The 27,054-nt window shown below is 44.3% G+C and overlaps 2 protein-coding genes across 2 annotated transcripts; one reads left to right on the top strand and one right to left on the bottom strand.

The window, feature by feature from the left end:
- Nucleotides 1-1,763: 1,763 nt before the first annotated feature.
- Nucleotides 1,764-3,618, bottom strand: ndufs6 (NADH:ubiquinone oxidoreductase subunit S6). Its single transcript, XM_083680113.1, has 4 exons — nucleotides 3,473-3,618; nucleotides 3,056-3,109; nucleotides 2,666-2,788; nucleotides 1,764-1,897 (listed from the first exon to the last, which is right to left on the bottom strand). Exons 1-4 carry the CDS (start codon nucleotides 3,602-3,604, stop codon nucleotides 1,829-1,831), a joined length of 378 nt encoding a protein of 125 aa, XP_083536239.1. The 5' UTR covers nucleotides 3,605-3,618; the 3' UTR covers nucleotides 1,764-1,828.
- A 4,400-nt stretch (nucleotides 3,619-8,018) lies between these two features.
- On the top strand, nucleotides 8,019-26,045 carry lpcat1 (lysophosphatidylcholine acyltransferase 1). Its single transcript, XM_083680728.1, has 14 exons — nucleotides 8,019-8,264; nucleotides 14,154-14,293; nucleotides 14,472-14,686; nucleotides 15,648-15,760; nucleotides 15,882-15,942; nucleotides 19,688-19,746; nucleotides 20,898-20,932; nucleotides 21,594-21,648; nucleotides 21,773-21,855; nucleotides 22,055-22,180; nucleotides 22,483-22,636; nucleotides 22,847-22,945; nucleotides 23,160-23,301; nucleotides 24,485-26,045. The coding sequence occupies exons 1-14, from the start codon at nucleotides 8,151-8,153 to the stop codon at nucleotides 24,643-24,645; spliced, it is 1,557 nt and encodes a 518-aa protein (XP_083536854.1). The 5' UTR covers nucleotides 8,019-8,150; the 3' UTR covers nucleotides 24,646-26,045.
- Nucleotides 26,046-27,054: the final 1,009 nt, after the last annotated feature.

The raw sequence follows: 27,054 nt of genomic DNA, 5'->3' as shown, positions 1-27,054 counted from the left end.
GATCCTAGATCTGTGTCTGTGAGCCACATTTACCCAGAGTGAGTCAGAAGTGGTTCAGATAATTGGCTAAAGGGAGAGAGCCGGGTAGCTCCTCAGAAAGCCCAGAGTCCTGTAATGTGACATATTTAAAAGGGGAAATCTTTTAATGGGGCAATTAAACAGTAAAAGAGGATATTTTGTGTTGAGGGAGAATATAGTGATTATAGTGTGTGTGTGTGTGTGTGTGTGTGTGTGTGTGTGTGTGTGTGTGCGTGCGTGCGTGTGTGGGTCTATAATGAAAGCAAATCAAATGGCACTTATCCTCATTATCCAGGGAGTTTTCCCTGAGCCAAATGTCTACCACCTTTACTTCCTGTATGTGCTTACAAACTACAAAACTTTTAAAGCATTATAAAAAAAATAAAATCATAAAAACAGTGCAACCATGTGAAATGCAGTATTCTGTTTGAATCATAATCTGTAACCTTAATCAAAACCTAACCACAAAATCTGTTTAATTTCACATTCGTAAAAATGTTTTGACTCTAAAGAGCTCTACAGTTATCTAAAGATTCTGAGTATTGCACCTCCATCTATTAGGCGGTCTGTGTATTTTAGAATAATAAAACATTTACGACGCTGTTTTATTCATCACAATTCATATGCTCAGTTTCATCCTAAGATTTTGCTCTGAGCAATACCTAAAGCTATCCGCCTTTCAACTTACACGTCTCTCAACCCCTCAACTTACTAACCGAACAGCCAGCCTCTCAAGTCTCTGACTCTGACGCACCTGCCTAGCTTTAACAATGGCCTCCTCTCGCCTTCCATCACCTCAACTGGACTGACTATGGATGAGCTTTAATACAGCATCAGACACACTCCTCTTGTGTCACCAGGACCAATTATATCAGCATGGATGCTCTTCCCAACCTGAGCGCTATCGAGTGGAAAACACCGTTCCACTGGCTGCATCACTGGGGACAGGACAGGCTAGCGCTGTCTGTAGCCTACCTCGAGCATAGGCCAATTTGGCATGCAGAGGTCTATGGAGAATAAGCCTGATGAAATATATATATGATCGTCTTCAAACATGTATTGTTCCGCGCGGCTGTTTCTTTTCAGACTGAATCCCTCCTGACGTCTTCCAGGGTTGGCGGAGCGAGACTCTACACAGACTGAGGAACTCTAAATGCAAGAGGAATTCTAACTTAAGGACCTCCCGATAGTCCTTGTGGGTGGTGCATAGTACTGTAGGCTACCTACTCGATCTATTCTTCAGGAAAGGTCCAAATAGGCCTTTTCATCTTTCACAATTTTATACTCACTTATGTAGGCTACGGTACCGATAATTTGTAGCCTAAAGTATGTATTGATAATGTGAGCGCCTTTATCTAAATAATTATTTTACATACATCATATGTGATATTGTTAGAGCAACATGTATGAATATGACTACATTGGGTTAGCCTTGTCGAAACCAACCACATCACAGCTTTTACAATAACAATAACCACAACACTCTCCTGTGTCTTGTTGTTTCACTGAAACATGTATTAGTGTGAACTAAGGCAAGTCACTGCAGACCTCTGTTGGCGAGAAGGGGAATAGCCTGTTAAATACCGTTTTTATTTATTTTTCCTGTAAAGCACATTGTATTGTATCCGTGTATATAAATACAGTTTGATTTGAAAGGGGGTCAACTGTGCAGTAAGAGGTAATCACCAACTTGTGCAGTTTTCATAACACATATCATCATCATCTGAACTCATACACAGACTGACTGAAGAGGAAATATAATTTATTAACAAGGACGACAATTTACACAGACGGAAGGATTTAGGAAGTTTCAATGATGATGCGTCTGCTTGAACTGAAGTCCACAGTAACCGCAGGTGCCCACTCTAGTATCTTTATCCTGGGAACACAAACACAGCACAGGTTAAGGCCCTGGCCACACAATGGTGTCAGACCGTTGTGTCTGACAAAAAACATATATGGATAAAACCACTATCCGATTCGATCCGTGGAATTGGGGTGTGACTTTTCAAACAACTTAGCAACTGAATATGAAACCTTGTTTCTAATCGGCTAAACGGACAGTGAAAAGTTAAACTCCTTCAACCTCTTTTTGTCCATACAAAAAACTACCAAAACGTATGAAACGAACACAGACAGACATTGATCATCTCCGCTGTCCGTCAACGGGTGACTCCCATCGAGAAACCATTGGCTCAATCCGTAATTCACGGACAGCATAGGTTGGCCTGTGGCCTGGGCCTAACACAGTGGTATGCCATATAACATCACCAGTCATGGAGGCCGGTGAATATACTTGTAAGACTCCCACACAGGGTACATCTTTTGATGTATTACTGATATCTAATATATTTGGGATATTACTACTGTACTTCTAATTTCTAACATTCTGAATGTTTTATTTGCCAATCAATCGTTAATCAACTGTTTGGAATGTGGTATTGTTTGCTCTGAATACATGTCAACTAAACCTAAAGGGGCATCTCTTCAAGCCTCTGCTCCTTTCTCTATACTGACAAAGAACCGGAAACGTGGAAGCTGATCTTGTGGGCGTCTGATATTGCATTATGTTTAAAGATCAGAGCAGATGAAGGGGAGCAGAGGAAGAGAAGAGGCTTCTTTAACATAAAGAGCAGAGCGTCATTACCAAGTTGATGTAGACTTTAGGGTGGCCCAGGGCTCCTCCACCCCCGTCACAAGACACCACTCTGGCCTCGATGCCACTGACAGGCTCCTCGGCCACCAGATTGATGGCAAAGTTCTTGTTCACCTACAACACACAGCAAGGACAAGAGCAATTAGTGGCTTTATAGGTAAATGCTTACCCAGTTACTCAGCTGCTTACAAGTGTCCACTGGCTCATTATTTCTCTGAAGAGAAGCTAGTATTTTTCTTCAGTCTCTCTAATATCAATTGCAGTCTAGCACATACTGAATTTGGTTCTGTGTTGTACCTGTCAAAATGATAAGGACCATTAAATTAATAATAATCTCGAACATCTGAACGTCAACCAGTGGGGCAAATAATAATAACTTACCTCTTTCACTTTGCCAACAAATCTGGCCCTCCTGGGGTCATTCTCATCATACACCTAAAACGATAGAGACAATGTTTGGATCTACACAAAAAGAAAAGGCCTGCAGTGACGTTTATTCTATGTTCTGTATTTTGTATTCAATGTTCTGCCTCTCCTGTTGTGTTTAGGCACACATAAGTAGGGGGACTGAATCATGAGTCGGTGGGGTGCTTGATTTTCAATTTCAATTAGGTGAGGTGGTTGGCAGAAACGTACTCAGAAACTAATATATCTGACGGAACATGTGTTAATGTTTTGTCATGCATTGTGTATTACATCTCCAGATATCACAAGGTAGCTACAGATAGCATAACATCGAATGGCCTTTCCGATGTTGTCATGTTGAAGTGCCGCGATGAGACGAACATTGAGTCTTACCTGACCAGTGTGAGTAATTTCCTCGCCGGTGTGAGACACAGCTACGTAGCAGCGTTGGGACAACCTCAGAGGTGATACAAGCACCTTAGCATTTTTACTGAAGGACAGAATTCTACCCGCAGCGGCCGCCATGTTTACAATGACTCCTTTCCCAAACTGCTTTGCAGTAGGAAGGAAGGAAGAAGGAAATCGGTATTTGTGTTCCGTGAGCTCTAATAACGAACAGTTTCCATCATTAAGAATTCCGGTTTCGTTTTCGCGACTTCAAGGTAAAAGCGCGAGTTACAACATGAATTGAAAATGGTGGGGTCCGGATATTTTCTCTTATTTTGCTGAAATAAGGACAACTTACCGTACAGAAAGTATATACATTTCGAAAAAGTAATTTTGATCAGTACAATTTGCATATTGGTGCAGTTACATGTAATGTTACACCTATTCTATTTGTATAAACTGGACTGTACACAAATATGTTTTGATTATCTGAACTCATCTCTGGTACCAGTCTGCTCGGCAACACTTCTAGAATGTAGATCAGGTAAGTTTCAGTATACAGCTGTCTTACCAAATGTTGATGGCTTTTTACTGGGACCAACCAGCTCACAATGCCCTATCTGAACTGCATAGAGCACCTATAATGGACTGTACAGAAATATGTTTTGATTATATCAGCCCACATCCAGATAGGACACTGTGACCTGGTTGGCCACAATTACATTCTAGCAACATTTTTGTAAGACAGCGCTATAGACTCAAACTGATCTACATTCTTGAAGTGTTGCAGAGTAGATTGGTACCAGAGATGAGCTGATATAACCAAAACATATTTTTGTGCAGTCCATTATTCTGGGGCAATACTATTTCACCAGGGTAATTAGAATATTTGAACAATTACAAACGCTTCTGGGGCAACACGATATCAAATATGATATAGTGATGATTTAATATATATTTGTTAAGATAATTAGTATATTATTTGTGGTTCATTGATCCCTATTTACTATGTTAAAATGAAGTTTCACTTGGACGCTTTTATTTTGAAGAAATTCTCTTTTACATACATTTACATTTACCGGAAGTAGGTGGGTGAGAGAGTTCCATTGTTGGAGCTCACGGAATACAGATGGAATCGGTACGGGTTGTGTTTGAGATCGACTACGTTGCATTAAGGGTGCGCAGCGCAGCAGATTACCGAAAGACTTTAATTTCCACAAATGTGATGCAAACTCCCATGACACAGTCTATAGTAGATTACTTTAAGGTAGCTTTTACTTATGTTAGCGACGCCATAGTTCAAGTAACTTGTGGCAAAGAGAGTAGCTTGTGGTCAAATAAAGTACAGCGGCGTGCAGAAGGACCCAGCAGAACATTTCGACCGACGCAGCCTCACGGCGCACGCTCGGTGACTTTCCTCAAAGTCACGTACGTCACAGCCAGGAAGCTAGCTGCTGCGATTCCGCACGGGGGAAGCCGCACTTTGGTCAAGTTGATTTGATTAAACGGCGTATTTCAGAGGTTTCTCTAAACCTTGCTGTAAGGGCAGAAAGGTCGGTGCGAATTCCCTTTCGTTATAATGTTGTGTGATAAAGCATGGGTAACTTGCAGTTTCTCTTACCATCTGGCAATAAACTATCACCGATGGCTGCGTCTGGCCATCAAGCATGCTTAGAATGGAATTATCCAACGATCTCTTGTTCGTTGCACATTTGAAAGGTTAAAGATGTAGTTGGCACCGGCAGTGCTGCACGTTCTGCCTTGAAACATTAGCATTTATTGTTGCACTAGGCTCACAATGTGGTTCTGGGTTAGGTTCTGGTTTTCATCTTGCTTGCCTTCTAACCAGCAACTGACAAACGGCTTGGGATACAAGCGGCTTTTATATTCAGTGACTGTAGCTGAAATGTTCAGCAGTGCAGATAGAAATGTAGCTGATGTATAGAGCTGACAAGATCCCCACATGGAACATTTCCCCTCTTGAATTAGCCCAAGGTCTATAGAGACATTCTCTACCACTGTCGCCTGTGCTTGCCGTTTTTGGGGTCTTGGCCCGAGCTGCTGTTATGGTCTTTGCAACAAATGCATTTGTAAATGGAGATCTATTGATCTGAACTAAAACAATATGTGCTCTTTTGTCCTTTTATGCAGGTGACACCATGGCACCGCTCTTGTTGAGCCATCTGGTCCGTTCCCTGACCCGCCAACTGACCCAGTTGACCCGGTTCTCTCTCGGCTGTTCCTCACCGACCGCCAGTGTTTACCGATGCCTGTCCACCCTCACATCCTTCCCTGCCAGAGCGCTTCTGGTGCCAGCTAGAGCGACCTCCATCCAGGCCCCCTCACCTGGTACCTCTTCCCAGAATCGGGTCTCCCTGCTGGGACAATGCCAGCATCTCGCATGCCTCCAGCCTTCGGTAGGGATGAAAACCAGGAGCGCGCTGAGACGGCGCTGTAAGGACTGCTTCTTTGTGCGCCGGAGGGGGCATTTGTTTGTTTTCTGTAAGACGCATCCAAGACACAAGCAGAGGCAGGGATGAGAGGAAGCATGGGTGTGAAGTTTGAGGAGTCTTCAGAATTGTTTATTATTTGACTTGTATTGCCACAATAAAGTGTTGGACTGATTGAAGGACTGATCTCTCTCCCCGACCCGCTTCTCAAAAATGCCAGCCTTTCACTCCTCACCGATTCCTCACATGTTAGGGTTGCAAGGACCCTTGATACAAGGACTTGTCCATGTAGATTGCTCAATTAATCTAGACAGCCACACACACAGTGGAGATTAGCTTCAAATCCAACCCAAATATCTCATATGAATATGACTATATGATTATACTATATAAATATGAATATGTTTTCATATTTCAATAGTGTAAATGAATACAGATACATACAATAAATTGTACATATAATGACTATGCATCCAGACAAGTAAAGCTGTGCTGCCATGCACATTAGCATAGTAAAGTAGCATTAGTCCACATTTTAGTAAAGTAGCTAATAGAGGTTCTGTCTATGGCCACATGAGGGCGCCACAACCTTTTCTCACATAATTGAACATCAACACAAGCTCCTCTCCAAGGAATAACATGGATCTCTCTCTTTCACACACACATACAGACAATTGAAGACCTTTTAATGATCCATTGTGAGCCATGTTTTAAACTGTAATGCTCTCTGTAAATGCAACTGTAAATAGAATTATCTAGAATTATGAGGGGTTTAGAAACAAGGTAAGAGAGGAATGTCTTCAGAGAGTGTGACTTACAAGGCAGGCAACCCTCTCTCTACACACACACACACACACACACACACACACACACACACACACACACACACACACACACACACAGGGAGGAAGTACAGCATGGTCTGTCCCTTTCACTCACAGCCCCAGGGCCAGGGTGTGCCCTGCTTGCTGAGCCACAGTAGGTCTACAGCACAGAGTGTTAGGGACACAAAATACCTCAACGCAAATTAATTGTGCAAATGGTTGTGCCCTATAAGGAAAGTCATAAAGGCAGTTTTTGACAACAATATAAGCCTGGTTGATAAATGAGATTACGGTGAAATCCATTTTTTATCTCTATCTTTCCACTTTGAAGACCACAGTCTCAGATTGTCTTTCCAATATAATCAACAGTCTTTCCATAATAAAATCAAGATCCTTTTGTCATATGAGCAATCTCAGAGGGATAAATAAAGCATAGCAGTATGAAAGGCTCACAGCACACTATTGACAGACTGCAACCTGCAAACAGTGCAGCCATGGAAACTGGAATGACCACTTTAAGGTGTTTTGTCAACAAAAAAAACCTTTCATATCCACCTTGTTTGAGTAAGTATGTTTCTCAGTTTTGAGTGGCTCACAGTGTGTGTGTGTGTGTGTGTATAGCCCTATCAGCAGTATGGGTATCGACATGATGCTTGACTTTATGTGCCTTTCAGTAGGTTGTTAATATCACATTCATAAATGTGGTCTTCCAGCAGCTTATTTTATCCAAAGCAATTGACAGTGAACACCTATTCACTATGGAATGTGGAATAAATCATACAAGCACCTTGCTCCAACCACTGAGCCAGGGAACCATTGTGTAAAACATGTCCCTATGTTTGTCTTAGCCCAGTTCTCCAAGTGTGCGTTACATCAACTAATCATTTGACATGAACATTCTATTCTATTACAGCTTTTTTACTTTCACACTGAATAAACCATCTAACAGAGGACTTTGTGATAGGTCCAGTCAATTATACCCAAAGATAAACAGAAGAGCCCCAAAGTCAGCTCATGGGTGGATCAAATGCAAAGAGGAAAGACAAAACTGTGTGTGTGTGTGTGTGTGTGTGTGTGTGTGTGTGTGTGTGTGTGTGTGTGTGTGTGTGTGTGTGTGTGTGTGTGTGTGTGTGTGTGTGTGTGTGTGTGTCTGCCAATGCCAGAATCTCACTTTCCAAAGGGATGTCAGTATCGGGGGCTCGTCACCACGCATGCGTAGTAGCACTCAACCAGCTCGTCCACCCCGCCCCACATCAATCTCTCCGACTAGTAAACGAAGGGTGAGGGGAAGGCAGATGTTTCTTGAGTCAAACGAACCTGCGACTCTTGTCGAGCTACACACTTTGCAAGCTTTCAAAGGGTTATCATTTTGGTGAAGATAAGAGTGTGTTTGTCCTCTGTTTGCTAAACATGAAGTTGCCAAACAGGCATCCCTCGGTGGATGGAGATGGCTCGGAGTTGCCTCCCCCGTTGAGAAACCCGTTCGTTCACGAATTGAAATTTACCCCCTTGGAGAAAATCAAGGTAAGCGAGAGTTCAACTTTTGTCGACGTTGTAGCGTGCTACCTTATAGTAATATGAAGTTATCTATCTAGCCCGTAGATGTTTGCCTGTACTTCGAAAAGCTTGCTAGCTAGCTTGCTAACGTTTCAGTACTAGATGCCCCCCCCCCACCAAGTTTTCCATGCCTGGCTTCAAGTGTGTTGCATGTGATGCTTGGTTAACGTAGGCTATTCCTCCCTCCCTCACCTCCCTCACCTGGTGGACACTTGTTTAAAGAGTGGAAAAAGGAGCGGTGAAAACACCAGTTCAACATCATCAACTTCAGGCAGGCCAAGGGCTATTTGGAATTGTGGATCTTGATTGCCATAATTTCCATGCCAAAGGTTTGCATCTATTTCCATGTTCCCAAGCTGTTAACTGCTAGGAGGTGCCCTCGCCATAAACTGGGCAAAGGAGAGCTTCATCAGTGCAACTCTCCTATGGCTGGATAGGGGTGGTGTTCTCCCTCATGTTCCAACTGGCTTCTCATATGCATGCTCTGCCACACACACGCACACGCACACGCACACACACACACACACACACACACACACACACACACACACACACAGTCTTGACACCCAGGTGTCAACAGATGGCTTTAGTGGATTAACAGCTCTGTCTACATTTCACATACAGTGCCTTCGGAAAGTGTTCAGACCGCTTCTCTTTTTCTACATTTTGTTGTGTTATAGACTCAATTTAAAATAGTATGTAATAAATTATTTTAATTTAATCCATTTTTAAATTGATAACATAACAAAATGTGCAAAAAGTGAAGAGGTCTGAATACTTTCCGAAGGCACTGTACATGTATAAAAAGAAAACAGAAAAACACAGCAAAACATCAGTTAGTCCTGTTCACATTCAGCTCTCTGCTCTCTTACATACCTGTTATATTACCCCTAACTAACCTCAGTTTTATTTATTGCATACCTTTATTAAATGACCCTTAGAATAGGGTGTGTGGCTGTTGTACATACACCCTTACAGAGTACAGAAGCCATATACTGCATTCATAAACATATCAAAAATACATTGAAAAGGTATAATGTTGCAAACATGTTTAACCTGTGATTTGTGCACATAGACATGGCCTAGATGTATTTATTTATTTATTTATTTGAATAAGAGCAGTTCAGCCTTTTCCATAGCCCAGGGATACTAGTGTTTTAATGTCTTATGTGTCCTAACACCATAGATTGTTTTTTTCAATTGTACCATAGAAAAGTTGGCCTTTAAAGGCCCACATTAGTCATTTTAATTTTTTTTAGCTGATATGACACCCTGGTGCTGCTGCACAATATTATTGTACAACGATTCAAGTCTGAAAATTACAATTTAGGTCAAAGTATGTGTATTTTGGGCGATACATTCAGTTTTTTTAGCTCCTCCTAAAACGACTTCCCACGTGCTGTGACGTATGACATTTCGTAACGGCTATAAAGCTCCGAGGAGTGATGTTCTTAACCTGTTTGTAAAGTTAGCCTCCAAAGTCAGATATAACCCTCCACCGCAACCTTTTTTTTTACGACTGAATCAAACAAACTTTCAACACATTTTATTGAGAATTGCTCCTAGCTATGTCTAGTCTTACTTCCTCAAACAGCTCTGTGAATGACTAATATCACCACTTGGTGCTTGTGGTCATCTTAACGGCCCCTCCAAAAGACCTCTTTACCCCCCTGTACAAGTTTCTTTCCTGTTAAAAATAAATAGTAGTAGTGACCCTTTTAGCTAAGCAAAACTGTGAGGGCTCTGAGTGAGTTGATTATCAGTAAACTGTACCATGTGTCTATCTGTGTCTGGTTCGCACATCCCAATACCTGCTGTTCCTGGGCTGGTGAGGCCTGTTTTTGCAATCTCTATTTACACACACATACTCGGCCTGAACACAAACACCACTTCCCTTAACGCCGCTAGCACTGTAGTCATATGAAAGGAGTGTGTGCGTGTGTGTGTGTGTATGTGTGTGTTTGTGTGTGCGTTTGTGTGTGCGTGCGTGTTTCAGAGAGAGAGAGAGAGAGAGAGGGAGTAACTTGTGTAAGCACATTCCTCCCACTGGCTGCCGGTCCTGGATAGCCTGCCCCGTTTTTAAAAAGTGGGTTTGCTAAATAACAAAAACAGGATCCCAAAATGAACTAATTTCTACAAACAAAAACAAACCTATTGGAATAAAACGACATAGTACGGAGTCATTCATGACATGAGTGAAGCGGCCAATGTGTTAGAAGTAGAGTATGTCTGCCAGCTGTTGAACCCCCTGCAGAACATGATTTTGAGACATCTGTTTACATCTTCATACTGGGTGTCGTCATCAGCGTCCAAGTCCTGGAGGGGGTAATTCTTGCTAGTTTACATTTTTTCCCTGGCCCGCAGAAGTTGCATTACACACAAGCAGTCTATGATTGAAAGGCAAGAATGAAACCCAGCAGACTCTTCAGCCTTACAGAACCAGTATTACAACGTGGCTTACATTGTCCCCCTATTGAAACCCTGAGAGAGCAACACTTCAATGCTACCTTGCATTTGTATTATTTATTTATATGTTTATTTGTCAGGGACCATGTATAACATGTCATTGCACCAGATTTAGCTAGAAAGCTAGTTTTGAAACAATCAACAACAGTTACAACACAACAGAAATACACAAGTACAATAGACAATATCATCAAGAGTTTTTTTAAATGTCCCATGGTTCTATCTGACAGTTGGAATTGGAATGTCTGAATGTTCACAGGGTTGGTTTTCCTTTAGCCACTATTTTATGTTAGCCTTGAAGCTAGCGCAGGTACTGCAGTCTCTCTCTCTGGCTGGAAGGGTGTTCCGTCATCCAGACGCTCTGGTTAAGAAAGCAGACTGGCCAAATGGACCAGATGGATGTAAAAACCGTGCCAATAACAAGGCCGAATGGAGAAGAGTCTGATCACTCCAATGTCAATCATCCTGGGCTGTCTGTGACATGGAGAGGAGAGGGGGAAGATTGGATGGTGGGAGAGAGGGACAGAGGTATTCTGGGTTATCTGTGACATGGAGAGGAGAGGGGGAAGAATGGATGGTGGGAGACAGAGACGGAGAGGGACAGAGGTATTCTGGACTATCAGTGATACTGTCAGGAAGGAAGAGAGGGGGAGGTGAGAAGGATGGAGGAAGGGAGAAAGGAAGAGAGCTTTTGGGGCTATCAGTGACTGACCCAGGAAGGACAGTAGAGACTATTTTCAGAGATTTTTTTTTTTGGGGGGGGGGGGGTGAGATGAGATATGAGAGTGGCCACCTTTATTTTTGGCCTAGCCAAAATGACATTATAGAGACACACGATAGCCTATGTGGCTATCTGTAATTGATAGGCTATTCTTCCTAAAGCAGTCCACTGTAAGGTCTATTATGAGTAAGTATTAGGCTGTTTGAGAGGAGGTGTGAATCGCAAGTAGCCCAACAAAGCTACTGTAGCAGCAGCCAAAACTGAGCGGTTGCTGTCATACTGAAAAATCCATAGGTCAGATTTTATGGTGCTCAACTGAATTTCCTCGTTCTCTTTTTTGGCTATTGACCACTCAAAATATCTTGCTTAAAACATTATTTTTTTGTATTGAATTATATATATTATATGAGTTCATTGCGGTGGGGGGGTTAGCTGTGTGTGTGTTGTCTGGGGGGATCCCAGAACATGAACAGATGGGGAGTATAGGGCAGGAAGAACCCCCCCCACACACCCTGTGTGTGTGTGTGTGTGTGTGTGTGTGGGCGGGCGGGCAGTTGAGATAGCCAACCTCTAATGGCCTTTGCCAGCCTTGTGAGACCCTCAGGACATTACGAGTGTGTGTGTGTATCTGTATGCATGTAAAAAAAGCCCACCTCTGACTCTCTCACACACACACACACACACACACACACACACACACACACACACACCACCACCGGCTCTTGCATATTTCAGGCGTTGCTTCCTCTCTGAATCCCCCCTCACGACATGGGGATAGGGAGAGAGCGGGTTACAGGGTTAGAATAGGTTTGTACTGTGTAGTCCCTCCCCCCTTTGGATTGGCAGATATGAATGGTCCAAACAGAAAGGTATATGAGTCTGACTGACTGAAATAGACGTTTATATGCCTTGACTGTGAAAGAAAACACAAAAAAAAAAAACCTGTCATAACCGTTGTAATGTATTCATTTTAGAAGAAAAATAAATCTACTTCATTTTCAAGAAGATATATTTTGCCCAATGGCAGTAGTGTAAAGGAATGATGATGAACAATTGTGTTGCTAGCTTCTGTCTGTCCGTCTGTCAAACTGTCTCCTCCTCCTCCTCCCTTTCTCACACTCTCTCTCTGTCTCTCTCAAAATGCCGTCCCTTCTAATCCTTCGTCCTCTCCAACCTCGCATCTTCATTGGATGAAGAATCTTTCCTTAATTTGTAATAATAATAATAATAAAGTATAATAGTAATTGTAATGTTGGTATCTGGGTAGAAGACAACGTCAACTCAACATTGAACTTTTTTTTATTCATTGTGCGGCCCTATTCATGTTGTCCTACTGCTTCCTAGTTTCCTATACCCCTCGCCCCAAACCTCCCTGCACACTTTAAGCTGCACACACGGTTATAGGAACGTCATTGTTTCCACCATTACAGCGGTTATTTGCATGACAATAATTGTGACCCACAATCTCATGATGGGCTTCTAGATGTGTTTGCTATGCTCACAGGATGAGTCCATTACGTGTCAGAGAGGAGGAGGGGGGGGGGGGGGGAGGTGTAAGAGCATCATAAATCACCCCCATTAGTGTTTATTTATTTATCTGGTCCTACAGACTGCACCTGGGCTCAGAGAGAGAGAGATATGAAAGCAGAGAGAGAGATGGAGACGGGGGAGGGGGGAGGCCCATGGGAACAGAGAATACATGACTATTATGTAGAAGGATGAAAAATGAAGAGAGATGGAGGGAGGGGGAGAGATGAACAAATTGGCTATGAGAGAGATGGATAATGATAGATAGATAGACATATAGAGATAAATAGATGGATGGATAGATAGAGTGGTGGAGAGATACTGTAGATAAATAGATGGATGGATTCCTGTGGGGACTGGAGAACACTTAACTGTGATGTCAGGAGGGACTGATTAGAGAGGGAAGAGAGAGCAATGATGGGGGGAGAGGGGGAAGGGGTCTAAATGTCACAGTCAAAAATAACAGTGCTCTCTGTGACATTGTGACCCTGTTAGTGGAAATATAGAATGAGCTGACATACACATACACACACACACACACACACACACACAGTCAGCTGTCCTGTCATTGAGGGGAAATTAACTACAGAAGGGTTGACCCCTGGATGACCCTGGCCTCATTAATCCCTGGACGTAGAGGTTGTCTTGGGTCAAAATACCCCTGCCACGAATTCTAACCAGAACTATTAGGAGGATTAAAAACCATCACACTATGGTCATGGGGGGCCAACTTTGACCTAATTCTCAATTCCGATAGATTCACACAGTAAACAGTTTCTGGAGTGAGCATAGGCTACTGTTGGGTGGGTTACTGTTTCAGAAAACCATGCTATCAATAGCATATTTAAAGTGCCGTATGGGGAATGCGTGCATTGACCATGTGACCATGCTAACAAGCTGCCGCTAAGCTAAACAAGGAAGTGGGAATGAATGACTCGCAGCATGTTAGAGCAGGAGTAGAGCTGGTCCTGACAGGTCAGTGTCCTGCCTCTCCTGCAATTCTTTCTGGTGGCTTGTTGTTGACTGTCCACCAGTGCTACAGTATAATGGAAGCTATTCATTTGTGGTGTATGGCTCATCGCTAATTTCTCTCGCTCTCAATTGTCTCTCTCTCTCTCTCTCTCTCTCTCTCTCTCTCTCAGATAGCAGTGATGTCAGTGACAGTGTTTCCAGTGCGGTTGCTGTTAGCGGCGTTCCTCATGTTGCTGGCCTGGCCCTTCGCCTTTGCTGCCTGCCTGGGACGATCAGAGTTAACTGTGGAGCCACTGTCCTGGTGGAGGAGGTGTGTGTGTGTGTGGGTGTGTGGGTGTGGGTGTGTCTAAGTGCGATAGGCCTTGCGGGGAAACATGACACATAGGTGTGTCTCACTATGTCCTGGTAATAACATCACCACCTTGTGAGGTTTTAAGAAGGTCATTTGAGAACACCCACACATGTCGTATCTCTCCCTCTCCCACCAGGTTAATGGACATCTCTCTGAAGGTGATTATGCGGGCCATGTGGTTCTGTGGTGGGTTCCACTGGGTCAAGGTCAAAGGTCAGAAGGCCCCGCCCTCCGAGGCAGCCATCCTCACCCTGGCCCCCCACTCCTCCTACTTTGACGCCATCCCCATAACCATGACGATGGCGTCCATAGTGATGAAGGCGGAGAGCAAGAACATCCCTGTGTGGGGCAGTGAGTACCATAGTCTTCATCACAATCACCTCATATTCATCACTTGTCTTTGGGCTTTATCTCAACATCAACTTGGGTGTCGGTCTGGGTCTTGATTTAGTCTGGTTCTTGGTCTTGGTCTTGATTTAGTCCGGTTCTGGGTTTTGATTTAGTCTGGTTCTTGGTCTTGGTCTTGATTTAGTCCGGTTCTGGGTTTTGATTTAGTCTGGTTCTTGTTCTTGGTCTTGATTTAGTCTGGTTCTTGTTCTTGGTCTTGATTTAGTCTCGTTCTTGTTCCTGGTCTTGATTTAGTCTGGTTCTGGGTGTTTATTAGATTTACATTTACGGAATTTAGTAGACGCCTTTATCCAAAGCGACTTACAACAAATACATTTGTTTAAGTAAGTGAATCATCTATCCATCAGTCATCATAAGATAAAGTAATCAATACTCAGACCAGGGGCCATAGGCAGTCACAATGCTAGAAGAAGATTATTTTTTTTTTAACAGGAGAAAAACTTGTACAGGGGGTGAAGAGGTCTTTAGGAGGATCACACTTCTTCCGCATAACCTCCTCTCTACACTCTTTCTTTCCTTCATCCTCCTCTACTTCTGTTTATTTGTTCATTGCACTATCCTAGAGGCTCCCTGCGGTTTATGTGTGAATCAGCCATCCCATAATAGCTTCATCAATGACTGTTAATGGCTCTATTCATCACTATCACCCAGGCCGAGGCTGCAGTCATGGTGATTAACATTGGCTCATTTGCTTTTGTGCATACCATCGTTAATTGGCTCCTTAGGTAGGTGCATTGTTCTGAATATTGCTTTATATAATAATCAACTTACATCATCAAGTTTTACTAAGATTGTCTCTCTATTTCTCTCTCTTCTCTCTCTCTGTCTCTCTGTCTCTCTCTCTCTCTCTCTCTCTCTCTCTCTCTCTATATCTCTCTTTCTCTCTCTCTCTCTCTCTGTGTAGCTCTGATCAAGTTCATCAGGCCAGTGTTTGTGTCACGGTCGGACCCAGACTCTAGGAGGACGACGGTAGAGGAGATCAAACGCAGAGCCCTCTCAGGAGGGGAGTGGCCACAGGTAACACACACACAATCGAATACACACCCTAAAAGGATCTTTTGTATTTTTTCCTCTCCCATGTCAGTGATGTCAAAACCGCTTAGACTAATTGCTGTGCATGTGCGTGTGTGTGTTCCAGATAATGATATTTCCTGAGGGAACATGCACCAACCGATCCTGCCTCATCAGATACAAGCCTGGTATGTGCCCTGCTCTCTCCCTCTCTCCCTCTCTCTCTCCCTCTCTCTCTCTCTCTCTCTCTCTCTCTCTCTCTCTCTCTCCCTCTCTCTCTCTCTCTCTCTCTCTCCCTCTCTCTCTCTCTCTCTACTTTATGCTGACCAAGCACTACTAACTGGGCCAAATGAGTACCAGCTGCAATCAGGTGGAAAACAGGCGTGTGTGTGAAAGAGAGAGAGAGAGAGAGTTTATATTTGGCTTAATGTCATGCGTGCCTGTTTGTTTATGTCTTTGTGCATGGGCGTGTCCATTATAAAAAAAATAAAACAATGCTTTATTTGCCCTGCAATTAACTTCAATTGTTGGGTTGGATTGTGGTATTCGCAACCCCCCCCCTCCTCCCCAACAACAACACACATGCATATTGTGTGTGTGTATGTGGTCCTTTCATTTGATCTCTTTCCAGCTGTCTTTCGTGTGTGTGTGTGCGCCTGCACAATTGTATGTGTATGTGTGTCTTTGTGTGTGTGTGTGTGTGCGTGTGCGTGTCTTTGTGTGTGTGTATCGGTGCTGTAGTAATCCTTCATTGTGACTGTGCCCTCTGTCTAATCCCCTCTCTTCCACCCCTGTATCACACTGCCCTGTCCTCCGTAATCCCTGCTGCTCTAACTCTGAACTCTTCTGTCCTTTTTTAAAGTCCCTGTCTGCATTTTCTAGCTGTGGCGTTGTGTTAGTCTCTCTGTGTCCAACTGTGTCCCTGCTGCTCCGTGTGCCTCCTGTGGTCCAGGCATCTCTCTGACCCTCTGTCTGCAGAACACAGCAGGCTTAGCTTCACTAGTACCTCCTCACCAGGGACACACCAGGCTTAGCTTCACTAGTACCTCCTCACCAGGGACACAGCAGGCTTAGCTTCACTAGTACCTCCTCACCAGGGAGGGACACAGCAGGCTTAGCTTCACTAGTACCTCCTCACCAGGGAGGGACACAGCAGGCTTAGCTTCACTAGTACCTCCTCACCAGGGAGGGACACACCAGGCTTAGCTTCACTAGTACCTCCTCACCAGGGAGGGACACAGCAGGCTCAGGTTCACTAGTACCTCCTCACCAGGGAGGGACACAGCAGGCTTAGCTTCACTAGTACCTCCTCACCAGGGACACAGCAGGCTCAGCTTCACTAGTACCTCCTCACCAGGGAGAGACACACCACTGGAGATTGTGTTGATTCTTACAGTTTACTTTAGGCGGTTAGCATCATTCTTACTTACTGTCGGTCTCGCGATCGCTGTCGCTCTCTCTATCTCTCTGTCTCTATCTCTCTATCTCTCTGTCTCTATCTCTCTATCTCTCTGTCTCTATCTCTCTATCTCTATCTCTCTGTCTCTATCTCTCTCTGTCTCTATCTCTCTGTCTCTATCTCTCTGTCTCTATCTCTCTGTCTCTATCTCTGTCTCTATCTCTCTGTCTCTATCTCTCTGTCTCTATCTCTCTATCTCTATCTCTCTATCTCTATCTCTCTGTCTCTATCTCTCTGTCTCTATCTCTATCTCTCTGTCTCTGTTTCTATCTCTCTGTTTCTATCTCTCTGTCTCTATCTCTCTATCTCTATCTCTCTGTCTCTATCTCTCTGTCTCTCTGTCTCTATCTCTCTATCTCTTTCTCTCTGTCTCTATCTCTCTATCTCTCTGTCCCTATCTCACTGTCTCTATCTCTCTGTCTCTATCTCTCTATCTCTGTCTCTATCTCTCTGTCTCTATCTCTCTATCTCTCTCTCTCTGTCTCTATCTCTCTGTCTCTATCTCTCTGTCTCTATCTCTGTCTCTATCTCTATCTCTATCTCTCTGTCTCTATCTCTCTATCTCTATCTCTCTGTCTCTATCTCTCTGTCTCTATCTCTCTATCTCTATCTCTCTGTCTCTATCTCTATCTCTCTGTCTCTGTTTCTATCTCTCTGTTTCTATCTCTCTGTTTCTATCTCTCTGTCTCTATCTCTCTATCTCTATCTCTCTGTCTCTATCTCTCTGTCTCTCTGTCTCTATCTCTCTATCTCTTTCTCTCTGTCTCTATCTCTCTATCTCTCTGTCCCTATCTCACTGTCTCTATCTCTCTATCTCTATCTCTCTCTCTCTGTCTCTATCTCTCTGTCTCTATCTCTCTGTCTCTATCTCTGTCTCTATCTCTCTGTCTCTATCTCTCTATCTCTATCTCTCTGTCTCTATCTCTCTATCTCTATCTCTCTATCTCTATCTCTCTGTCTCTATCTCTCTATCTCTATCTCTCTGTCTCTATCTCTCTATCTCTATCTCTCTGTCTCTATCTCTATCTCTCTGTCTCTGTTTCTATCTCTCTGTTTCTATCTCTCTGTTTCTATCTCTCTGTCTCTATCTCTCTATCTCTATCTCTCTGTCTCTATCTCTCTGTCTCTCTGTCTCTATCTCTCTATCTCTTTCTCTCTGTCTCTATCTCTCTATCTCTCTGTCCCTATCTCACTGTCTCTATCTCTCTGTCTCTATCTCTCTATCTCTGTCTCTATCTCTCTGTCTCTATCTCTCTATCTCTATCTCTCTCTCTCTGTCTCTATCTCTCTGTCTCTATCTCTCTGTCTCTATCTCTGTCTCTATCTCTCTATCTCTATCTCTATCTCTCTGTCTCTATCTCTCTATCTCTATCTCTCTGTCTCTATCTCTCTGTCTCTATCTCTCTATCTCTATCTCTCTGTCTCTATCTCTATCTCTCTGTCTCTGTTTCTATCTCTCTGTTTCTATCTCTCTGTTTCTATCTCTCTGTCTCTATCTCTCTATCTCTATCTCTCTGTCTCTATCTCTCTATCTCTTTCTCTCTGTCTCTATCTCTCTATCTCTCTGTCCCTATCTCACTGTCTCTATCTCTCTGTCTCTCTCTCTCTGTCTCTATCTCTCTGTCTCTATCTCTCTATCTCTCTGTCTCTGTCTCTATCTCTCTGTCTCTATCTCTCTGTCTCTATCTCTCTATCGCTATCTCTCTCTTCTCTATCAATTCAAAGTGGCTTTATTGGAATGGAAAAGGAAGTGATATAAACAATAACACATTAACAATAAACATTACACACACACACAAACATTTTCCAAAAAAGAAAGACATTTCAAATGCTTATTTACTGTGTATAGTGTTGTAGCAATGTGCACGTAGTAGGCGTGTGAATGTTAAGGGAGCTTATATGAACGGGCGTTTGTGCTCCGTTCATTGCCCTAGTTTTGTTGTCGTGATTGCACACTGCTGAATTTCACCTAACCGATGCGGGAGTCTATCAATATTCTATTTGTTTTCACATTCTTTGTGGGTCTGTGTGACCTGGGGGGAATATGGGAAGTACAGCTCAATAGCAAGGCTATTCTCCCTCTCTCTCTCTCTCTCTCTCTCTCCTTCTGAGACCCAAGGTTACCCTAATGGTGTCAAATAGTTCTAATACACACCTTGGCGTCTGATAGTGGAGGTGGAGCTGACACTGATTCACATCGGGTAATTTACGCACACTCACACGCCCATTTAGGAATTCATACACTCGTACGTAATCTTACATGGACTCATCCATAATAAACCTGTTACCGCCCATCTAGGGATTAATGGAGAGACTGGAACAGGGGTTGTGCCCAGGTTGTAACACTATCCATCACCAGCTGGTGATTTAGCTCTCAATGGAGACCTTGTGTCTCCCGGCCCCAAGGTAGTCAGAATGTCAGTCATCGACCCAGAAGAAAGAAATCTAACTTTCTCTGTTCCTCTCCATCTCAGGGGCCTTCATTCCAGCAGTGCCAGTACAACCAGTGGTCCTGCGCTACACAAACAAACTGGTAAATCAAGTCTCCTACTTCCTCCCCCCCCTGTCCCTCTTTACCTTCCTCTAGTCTTCCCTTCCTCTCCCCCCCCTCTAACTCCATCTGTCTGTCCACCCCTGGCCTCCTTAACCCCCCCCCCCCCTCTCTCTATCCCACTCCACTCTATCCCATGCCTGGATGTTCCTACCACCTAGTAGACCAAACCTCTCTCTCTCTCCAGCCTCTCCAACCTCTCTCTCTCTCCAGCCTCTCCAACCTCTCTCTCTCTCCAACCTCTCTCTCTCCAGCCTCTCCAACCTCTCTCTCCAGCCTCTCAAACCTCTCTCTCTCCAGCCTCTATAAACCTCTCTCTCTCCAGCCTCTCCAAACCTCTCTCTCTCCAGCCTCTCCAAACCACTCTCTAGCCTCTCAAACCTCTCTCTCCAGCCTCTCCAAACCTCTCTCTCTCCAGCCTCTCCAAACCACTCTCTAGCCCCTCAAACCTCTCTCCAGCCTCTCCAAACCTCTCTCTAGCCCCTCAAACCTCTCTCTCCAGCCTCTCCAAACCTCTCTCTAGCCTCTCAAACCTCTCTCTCCAGCCTCTCCTAAAGGAGTGACGTGTGGACCTCCTATTAGTCGTGACTCATTTCACCTCCCCATCATGTTGTACAGATTCCCTCTCCCTGTACAGCATGTGTACTGACAACTAAACTAACTCCCCCCAGGGGGTGGGACTCCCTGATATAATCCCTGTCCATCCTTGACAGATTTCTTTGGAACTTTGTCAATGAGTGTTTGCCTTTTTCTCTCTGCCTCTCTCCCTCTCGCTTGGGTTTCACCCTTCTCTCTCCTTGGCTCCCCTCACATTCTCATGAATTATAAAGCCCTCACTCTCTGCTCCTGTTTCTCCTTCCTAGAAAGCTGAGGGCCCCATTCCATTCCATTCCATGCTAGAACCTTGACTCACTGACTTTATCATTGGATTTGTGTTTGCACCAATCCTCTGACCTTTCTAGTATGGCCAGGCAGTGAGGATGTGTGTGTGTGTGTGTCTGTTTGTGTGTGTGTGTCTGTGTCTGTGTGCGTATGTGTGTGTGTGTGTGTGTGTGGATTCTAAGTGTAGGAAGCTAGTCTTATATGTGTGTTCCTGTGTGCAGCTCATTTCCTCTTCCTCCTCCTCCTGACAGGATACCATTACATGGACTTGGCAAGGCCCTGGAACGTGAGTATCTCTCTCTCTTTATTTTCTCTCTCACTCTTTTTTTTCTCTCTCCCCCTTCTCTATCTCTACCTCTACACCTTTCTCTCTCTACACCTCTCTCTCTCTACACCTCTCTCTCTCTACACCTCTCTCTCTCTCTCTCTCTCTACCTCTCTCTCTCTACCTCTCTCTCTGTACCTCTCTCTCTGTACCTCTCTCTCTGTACCTCTCTCTCTCCCTCTCTCTCTCTCTCTCTCTCTCTACCTCTTTCTCTCGCTCTCTCTCTCTTTTCCTTAGTGTAGTAGCATGTTCTCTATCGCCCCCTGTCGGTCACTTGAGGTAGAACCCTAGAACCGTGTTTTACATTAGAAAGGAATGTGTGTTGATGCTTTAGGCTGATCTCTCTTTCATCTCATCTCCCTCTCTTTTTATATCTCCCCTTTCTCCTCGAATTGAAAGTTTGCATGTGGAACACGTTAGTGGGGTTGGGACTAATATGGTACTTGTCTTGGGGTGTGTACTATAGAGTGATGGTTTGTTGTTTTGTGGTGTGTTGTTATGCTGTTGGGGGGTGCGCGTGTGCGCCCACATCACGTCTCAATTTCCGTTCACACATTCCTCTCTCCCTCCCTCTCTCCCTCTCTTTTCATGTATAACTGAAACAAGTTTCTCTCTCTTTTAGGTTTACGATACTGTGGCTCACCCTCTGCCAGTTTCACAACCCTTTGGAGATAGAGGTAAGCCTCAGCAGCATCACACTCAGGGCAGTGAACTATTGGGAGGAGTGTCCCTGTCTGTTATCTAGGATGGAGGGATGATTTCTCTCTTTCTCTCTCTGTCTCTTCTCCTTTTTTTGTTCAGTACCTGCCCCTCTACACTCCCTCAGAGGAAGAGAAGAGCGACCCTGCTCTGTTCGCCTACAATGTCCGAAACGTTATGGCCAAGTCAGTAGTGTGTGTCCCGTGTGTGTGTCCCGTGTGTGTGTCCCGTGTGTGTGTCCCGTGTGTGTGTCCCGTGTGTGTGCCCCATGTGTGTGCCCCGTGTGTGTGCGTGTGTACATGCAAACATAACAAACCATTACATTTTAAAATGAATAACTGTCCAGGGGGAGGGTCCTAACTGGCTTCTCTGTGCCTCTGATAGGGCACTACAGCTGCCCGTCACAGACCTGTCGTTCGACGACTGCCACCTCAGCTTATCACAGGGTCCGCTGCGTATCCCTAGCAACAGTAGCCTGCTGGAGTTCAACAGTCTGGTGCGTCGCCTAAGGTGAGTGGGAGTTACTGGGAATGAGACTCACTGGTGGCAAAATGGGGCTGGGAAGAGGGACTGGGCACTTTGACAACAGTGCCATTCTGTGTCAGCAGGTTAGACACAGGAGCAGAACTCAAAGCAGGATCTGGTGTAGAAGTCACCAGTGAACCATGGTCATACACACACACACACACACACACACACACACACACACACTAACTGGGACCAGGGTTTTCCACAGTGACATGCCAGTAGAACCTAGGACACTATTGCTCTATGGGATGTGTAGTTCTTTATGCTGTGTTTTCTCTCTGCAGGCTGAGAACGGGGACTACAGATGCAGTGTTGCAGCAGCAGGCCAGCAGGGCCAGGAAGCTGTCGGGAGACAGGCTGGGCTTGGAGGACTTTGCCCAGTACCTTAACTTACCTATCACAGAAACACTCACAGACATATTCAGCCTCTTCAATCAGGTACAACTGCATGCACACACGCACGCACGCACACACACACACACACACACACACACACAGAGGCTGAGCTGAACCCCTTTTATAGATTTAGTTCATTCATTCAAGCTATTATTTGTCAATCACACAATCATTCAAATGAATGACCTGTAATCCTCTTTCTCTGTCTCCCCCCCCCCCCCCCTCTCTCTCTCTCTCTCTCTCTCGCTCTAGCATGGAGATGGTCAGATAGACATTAGAGAGTATGTGATTGCGTTGTCTGTCGTGTGTAGACCATCTAAGACCATGGAAACCCTCAGACTGGCTTTTAGGGTGAGTGGTCCTATCTGCCTCGTGCCTAAGTACTGCCTCAAGTGGCGACTTGTGGTAATTCATCCTGTCTTCCCTCTGTCACTCTACTGCTCTCTTTACCCATCCCTCTCTTTGAAGTCAAACCTTTCAATGCTGTGGTCCACCTAAGGCCACCTTAAGTATCTCTGAAGTGTCTCTGAAGTGTTCTAAACACTGTATGCCTGTCCCTGTGTAGATGTTTGAGGCGGAGGAGGACGGGGCGATCGTGGAGGACGAGCTGGCGGCCATTTTGAGAACGTGTTTAGGAGTGACGGAGGTGGACGTCACGGAGATGTTCACCACTATCGACACACAAGACACGGGGAAGATCACGCATGGTAAGAGAGGAGGAGGAGGAGGAGGAGGAGGAGGAGGTGTGTGTGTGTGCGCCTGTGTGTGTGCCCGTGTGCGTGAGCGAGTGTGAGTGTGCGTGTGTGTGTGTTTGCAGGATTTTTCCTGCATAGAGCATCTTCGGGCGGCCCCCCTGAAGGTTTTTTCCCTTTGTTGTCTTTTTTGGACTCCCTCAAAGACGGGTTTTCATGCAATGCGGTCCTACACCCTGCCAGTAGAGAGTGTAGCGGCAGTGTTAGAACCAACAGAAGAAGAAGCCTTGCCAAGCGCTACAAACAGAAAAGTTAGGTTGATACAGTTTGCCTATGATGTTAGTGTCCATATTTATTTTTTTACAGATTGATTATGGACCAAAGAAGTTGTGGCAAGATAACAGCCAATTTTTTAGCAAATTGTGCCGGACTTGATGAAGCTAGATGAAGAGTAGCCTACAAAGCAAATACAGCCACCTAACTGAATAAGAAATATTTACCAGTTCTATGGACATTTCGTCATTATTTTTTTTATTTTTTTTTAAATGAACACATGTTAAGCGCAATTTAACTGATTTTGAATATGGCACCATTAAATCACTGTAGTCAGCATCAAGTCAGGGCTGAGCAGCAGGAGAACACACAGGCTCTGGAAATGAAGGGACAGAGCCAGGGAGAGGTAGCAGAGAGACAGCCGTAGCCAGCAGAAGAACAGCACACTGAGGCTGATCCAAATGAGGGAGAGTGGTGAGCATGAGGGTTGGAATATGAAGGGATTTATTGATATACTGATTAATCAAAATAGATCATGAAATGACAAATGTTGATTTTTGTTTTTCTTTAGCCAACCTGCTGGGAAGCATAGGGCCAGTGGATGTAACCCAGAGTTGGGGGGTAAAAAGCCACAACTGGCTTGTTAGGACTGGTCAGATGGCATGACAGTGTGCTGACCACTTGTATGTTTCATACAGTAAGGGCACGGCTACAACTACACCGTTAAGGCACTGCTACGTCTCCATAACGTCAAGTGCAGTTTTTGCTGAGAGAGATCATACTTGCGTCTATTAATCAAGGTCTACAAATGTATTAATGAGATGGTGATGGTATTGACCTCTTTCACTCACTCATTCTCTCTCTCTCTCACCCTCCCTTCTCTGTGTCTCTCTGTCATCCCTCCCCTTTCCACTCGTCTCTCCAGATCAGTTTGTGAAGTTTGTGGAGCAGAACCCAGACTTTGCCCAGCAGTACCTCTCCTACTCCCACACAGCCCCCTCCACCCCCTCCCACCTGCCCCCTCAGACCAACGGCTTCGGCGGGGAACACCACAGCCTCCCCAGCCACAAGAGGAAAGAAGACTGAAGTTAGACTAATGTTCGGCTGCTGTTACCACAACCACCTCGAACAGAGAGAGGGGCAGGAGAGAAGGATGGTGGGATGGATGGAGGGAGGGAGGGAGGGAGGGAGGGAGGGCGAGGGGATGGGGGAGCACGGAAGATGAGTGATACTATTGGAGGCATGGGAAGGAGAGAATGAGGGAGAGTGGGTTTGGAAAGGAGATGGTGAAGGAAAGGAATGAAAGCATACATAAATTCAGGGCATGTTGAATTCAATTAAGGCAAGGGGAAGAGTGAGAGGTATTCAGGAGAGGATGAGATGGGGGGGGAGGGAGATTGAATTAACGAGAAGAGAAAGGGAGGGATGAATCTATGCATGCAGGACCAGGACCAACCATCTCCAACTAATCTCCAACAACTCCTCCTTTGTTTGTATGACTTCCCAGATGTGTTTAGAGGAACTGGATACCTTTACTCAGAAGTTTTTAAGAGCTCTACTTTGGCTATTTATTTCTAGAAGGGTTTTGCTATATGTATATATTACAGTATATGTATTTATTATGTATTTTCGAACAATCAAGGGCTTGGTGTGCAAAGGGCGTAAGTGACATTTTGAGCCAAAGTGAGTTTTATATATCGTTATAGATAGATCTCATCAATAACCAATTTATCACGTGATATAAGGAGCTGCCTGAAATCCTGAACTGCATTGATACACGGAGGGTATAAACACAGACTCATCCCAATACAATCATCTCGCAATCAAAGTTTTGTTTTTGCTCTGCTGTCAAATTCTGAAAATGTCACTTGTGCACAAAACCCTCGGGCTATTTTGATAACAATGTAAGGCACACTCCAGTGATTTGTATTGTCAGGAAGCAGTTTTTTATTTTTTATTTTTTTTATTTCTTTCATTAAAGATGAGTACTGCTGTTGAGTCATTAAATACCTAGCCTGGTTAACATCATCTTTGCTAAAGCAGGAGCAGACTGGTAACTAGGACAGAATTGTGCTTGTTCATTTTGAAGTATCTCACTGCCTTTGTGAATTGCATGATTAGATCAAAGCAATTTGCCTCAGAATACTAGGGGAATAGGGGACCAGCATTACACTTCCTGTCAACCAGAAGATACTCTGAGATTGAGCTTTTTTGTTGCCTCCTAGAATACGTTTTAAAACCTTTTGATGGATATTTTAGCCTAAGGAAGTGAGAATATACTCACAGTTAATGGGACTTTGTTTTCACATATTGATATTCTCTACATTTTGACTTTGAAATGACACGTTGTACATTGGTGGTGTAAATCTTTTAATGTTTTTAAGTATTCCTTTTTTTAAGACAAATCGTCAGGTATGATCATGGTGGAAGTACATATTCAGTACTTGCCTTTTATTTTGTGAAATAAAACCTTTCGTTTCACTAGAGGGAGCTGTGCTCATTTAATGGTTGTCCCGCCTCTGTGTACTGTACATGCATGCTAATGGGAGAGCCTCTGCTGCCCCAGCCTGGCTGTCTATGGGCTGGTTCCAATACTTAGATTGAGTCTCAAAAGTCTTTCCCTCATTCCAAGCTTCCTCGCCTTGCCTCCTACTCAACACAGAGGAGGAGGAGAAGATGTGTTCCTCCGCTATCCTCTCCTCCAACATGTTTTGAGTAGAAGGTGAGGAGAGAGGAAGGACTTCTGCAGCAGGACCAGGAACAAGCATCTCCAACAACAACCTCTTTGTTTCTATGACTTCCCAGATGTTTTAGAGGAGCTACATACCTTTTACTCAGATGTTTTAAAGAGCTCTACAAATACATTGGCTATTTATTTCTAAAAGGGTTTTGCAATACACTCACAGAACACTTTATTAGGAACACTATACTAATACTGGGTAGGGCCTCCCTTTGCTCTCAAAACAGCCTCAATTCTTCGTGGCATTGATTCCACAAGATGTTGGAAACATTCCTTTGAGATTCTGGTCCATGATGACATGATTGCATCACACAATTCCTGCAGATTTTTCAGGTGCACTTTCAAGCTGTGAATCTTCCGTTCTACTACATTCCAAAGGTGTCAATTGGATTCAGATCCGGTGACTGGGAAGGCCACTGAAGAACACTGAACTCATTGTCATGTTCATGAAACCCGTTTGAGACGACTTTTGCTTTGTGACATGATGCATTATCATGCTGGAAGTATGGATTAGCTGGATTAGAAGATGGGTAAATTGTAGCCACATGGTCAGCAACAATACTCAAATAGGCTGTGGCATTCAAGCGATGATTGATTGGTATTAACGGGCCCAAAGTGTGCCAAGAAAACATTCCCCACACCATGACACCACCTCCACCATGAGCAGGTGTACAGGTGTTCCTAATAAAGTGTTCAGTGAGTGTATATTACAGTATATGTATTTATTTTGTCTTTTCAAACAATCAAGGGCTTGG

The sequence above is a fragment of the Argentina silus genome (assembly GCF_951799395.1).
Source record: "Argentina silus genome assembly, chromosome: 11".
NCBI lineage: Eukaryota > Metazoa > Chordata > Actinopteri > Argentiniformes > Argentinidae > Argentina > Argentina silus.
This window is presented reverse-complemented; position numbering and strand designations above follow the sequence as displayed.